General features: G+C 65.0%; 1 protein-coding gene across 1 annotated transcript in view; it reads left to right on the forward strand.

Annotated features, from left to right (window-relative positions):
• The window catches only part of H696_01746 (hypothetical protein), a 4794-nt gene extending 1857 nt beyond the window's left edge, over positions 1-2937 (forward strand). Inside the window, exons 2-6 of the mRNA XM_009495656.1 lie at positions 57-235; positions 341-938; positions 1048-1208; positions 1304-2025; positions 2174-2937. Of these exons, the coding sequence (XP_009493931.1) occupies positions 70-235; positions 341-938; positions 1048-1208; positions 1304-2025; positions 2174-2893 (2367 nt within the window). The 5' untranslated portion in view covers positions 57-69 and the 3' untranslated portion in view covers positions 2894-2937. The remainder of the gene's footprint in view (positions 1-56; positions 236-340; positions 939-1047; positions 1209-1303; positions 2026-2173) is intronic.
• Positions 2938-3544: the final 607 nt, after the last annotated feature.

Raw genomic sequence — 3544 nt, forward strand, 5'->3', positions numbered from 1 at the left:
TCCCCCCCCCCCTCCTCCCTCTCCCCCTTCGATTCCTCCCCCGTCCCCTACGCTAGGTGATATCGCACCATGGCGGTGGTTTACTACCGGTTCCGCTCGGCTGACCGCGGGCGTGCGGTTCAATTCGAGGGCACGCGCATTCAGCTTGATGAGCTGAAGCGCCGGATCATGGAGGCAGAGCGCATCACGCCTGGCGTCGAGTATTTGCGCTTGTACAATGAGGAGAACGATACCGGTACGTGGTGACTGAGCCTTTGGGGGATGGCTCCTTTTCCCCCCACCCTTCCTGTGGACTTCCCTCTGACCCCGCCCCGTCCCCTGCGGTCTGCGTAAATTGCAGAAATTACCGGCCCATTTGTAAATGGAAACTCATCCGTGCTGGTGAGCCGCGCGCCGGTGTCGCGGTCCTTCGCCGGGCAGTATGGTGCCCCGGCATACCAGCAGCGGCGAACCATTGTCAACCCGGTCCCCCAGGCAGCACCGGTGCTTGGGGCCACCTCCCTGGCTGGGATTGATGCTCGGCCGATTGGCATGTCGGCCGATGAGGCTCGCTTCCTGCGAGGGACTCCATCCTCCGGGCCCGAGGCCGCAAACCCGGCGGGCCCAGCGGCGGCTGCCGGGTCTGAGCCCGGCGATTCGGCCACCCCTTCCGGCGAGCCTGGTGCCGCCTCGCTGGATCTGCTCAAGCTCCAGGCCATGCAGGAGTCGTCCCTGCAAAATGCCCAGCAGGCGCCCCTGGGCTTGCCACAGCCTCGACACGGGCCGATGATGGGTCCGGGGGGTGGGATGCGCCCAGGCGGGCCGGGCGGCATGGGACCCATGCCTGGGCAGCCGGGCTTCACCCCGCGCCCGGAGCCCACTCGCGCCGTGTACGGCATTCCTCGAGCGCAGTTGAAGTCCGACGATGCTTCCGGCACCTTCCGAGTGGTCCCCAATGAGTATGTCCCCACATTTGATCTGCCCCTCCCTCCCGGCTTCTTGCTGTCCCTTTCCATGGCATCGCTATCGGGCTCGAATGCTGACCTCCCCTCCTCGGGCATCTTGCAGCAAGCAATTTAACAAGCACACGCGCGTGCTGGCCGTGGCCAATACCGCCTCTTCGGTGGATGAGGTTGCCCCGCCTGAGCAATTTGCCTGCCCCATCTGCCATAAACTCCTGCGGGAGGCCTCAACCGTGGACTGCTGCTTTACCAGCTTCTGTGACTCATGTGCGTACCCATGTGTGGACCTCCCTTCCCTTTGTCCCTCCTTTCCATGTCCCCCTCCTCCGGTCCCACGCTGACATGTTGGCGATTTGTGTTAGGCATTCGCGACTATCTGGTGGACGATGATCGCCTGCAGTGCTTCCACTGCAAGCGACCGGGCGTTCATCCAGACATGATCCAGCCGAATCCTGCTCTGCGGAGTAAGGTCGAGGCGTATCGGGCGTCGGTGATCGAATCGGCCGCGGCCACCGGCGGGTCGCCACACTCCGGGTCCTCGAGCCCGCATGTGCACTCGCCCTCCTCGGTGGAGACTGCTCCAGCCCCGGGCGGTCCTGGCATCAGCATTTCCAAAAACCCCGCCTCATCGGTGAATATTAGCTCACTGCCGGCCCATGGCGCTGGTTCGCGGCACCGGGGCGGCTCAGGCAGTGAGGCACAGCAGCACCACCAACACCACCACCACCAGCAGCAGCAGCAGCAGCAGCATCAGCAGCATCAACAGCACCAGCAGCACCATCAACACCAGCAGCACCATCAACACCACCAACACCACCAACAGCACCAACAGCAGCATTCGCAGCAGCGCCCCCCACCACGCTCGGACCGCATGCATGCCTCTTCCCAGCCCATGGTTCCCCGGCAGGGCCCCTCCACATCGACTCTTTCAATCAAGCCGCTGGCGACGGCCGGCAGCGGTGGTGGTGGTGGCGGCGGTGGCGGCGGCGGCGCCCATACCGCACCATTTGCTGGCACCAGACCGCGCGGGCTGACGGAACCCATGGAAGCGACGCATGGCCATGACAGTGCCATGCCACCATTGGTGCGTCTCTTCCTTCTCCTTCTTTTAGCCCCTAGTCAAGCTACTGCATGGCCCCTCCTGTCTGGGTCATTTTCCATGCAACTACGACGCAGAGCCCTCCTTCTGACCCTCTTCCCATTCCCCCCCCCCCCCGGGTCTCGGCAAACAGGCTGTCCCGGTTCGAAACTACAGTCAGGCCTACATTGTGGGAGCGCTCGAGTCTCTTGTGCAGAACTACCAGCAACAGGGACAGGAAACCTCGGTCCAGAGTCTCTTCTTGCTGATGGATGATGCGGTATTGGACAGCATCGTCGGGGCCTACTGCGCGGCTGGTGGCCAGCCTTCAACCAGCAACATTGTCCTTCCGCGGCGGCCGCTCCCGACCGAGGGCGGTGCGCCTCGGCGGCCCGATCACCCTCCCCGGCCGTCATCGCCACGCCAGTCGCCACACGACTTGGGCCGTAGCGAGGAGGGCCATCCCTCGCGTGGGTCATCCTCACGCTCGCGCTCTCGGTCGCGCTCTCGATCTCGATCCCGCGGTGGCGACCCGCACCGGTCATCGCGCGATCGGTCCGGGCGCCCGCCGATTGACCAGCGCTGGCGGTCGGACTCCCGATCGGACTCCCGCTCTCAGGACTGGGAACACGACCGTCGGAGGCGCGCCCGCGGGGGGGATCACCATCCCGCTGGGAAGGCCGATCACCGAGACAAGCGCGCCCGTAATGGTGAGCCCGGCTCTGCGTCGCCCTCAGGCGACAGGGCCCGCGGGGAGCCTTCGAGGCACTCCAGCCGGAGTGGTGGTGGTGGTGGTGACGGCAGCGCCTCTTCGCGGTCCGGCTCGTCTAAGTCCCAGACTACGGCAGCTGTGGCGGCTTCCAGCGCCAACTAGCCAGAGCTGCGGGCTGGCGGCCCGCCCTTTCCCCCAGGGCCTCACTGCCCCCCCCCCACCCCTCCCCCCCCCCCCCCCCGCCTCCCTCTCTCTTGTCCTTCCCCATGTTGAAGCATACTTGCGGAGCGTGTGTAAATATTCGCACAAGCGAGCTGTGCCCGGGTGACAATACACTCAAGTACATATTCTTCTCGGGGAGCACCCGGACCTCTCTGTTGCTGTGAGAAAAGCCCTCACCTCATGAAGTTCGAGGACAAAAAGACGGACGCCCAGCCGGAGGTCCTGTCCGGAAATGATGGGTCCTTGGCCGGAGCGCGGGTGTGTGGGTGGGGCGGGCTGGGAGAGGGGAGGGGGGGGACTCGCAGGGTGTTCTCGATCAAGGGGGGCCTGACCGGGGGGGAAACTGCCTGTTTTGACAGAAGCAGATGTCAAATCGGCCCAACTGCCCACTGAGGCATTTTTGAGGGTGGCCGGACTGTTATCCCGCCCGCCATCTCGTCCTCCCATGACCAGGACCAGGGGTGACGATCGGCCGGGGGAAGGGGGGGGAGGGGGGGGACACTTGGCTCCCTGCCCGCCGAATGTGGCCCCAGCGACGCCGATCCATGCCCACGCCACCATGGTCTTCTCGTTGGACCTGAGGGAGATCAG

This window comes from Fonticula alba (assembly GCF_000388065.1).
Source record: "Fonticula alba strain ATCC 38817 unplaced genomic scaffold supercont2.2, whole genome shotgun sequence".
Taxonomy (NCBI): domain Eukaryota; order Rotosphaerida; family Fonticulaceae; genus Fonticula; species Fonticula alba.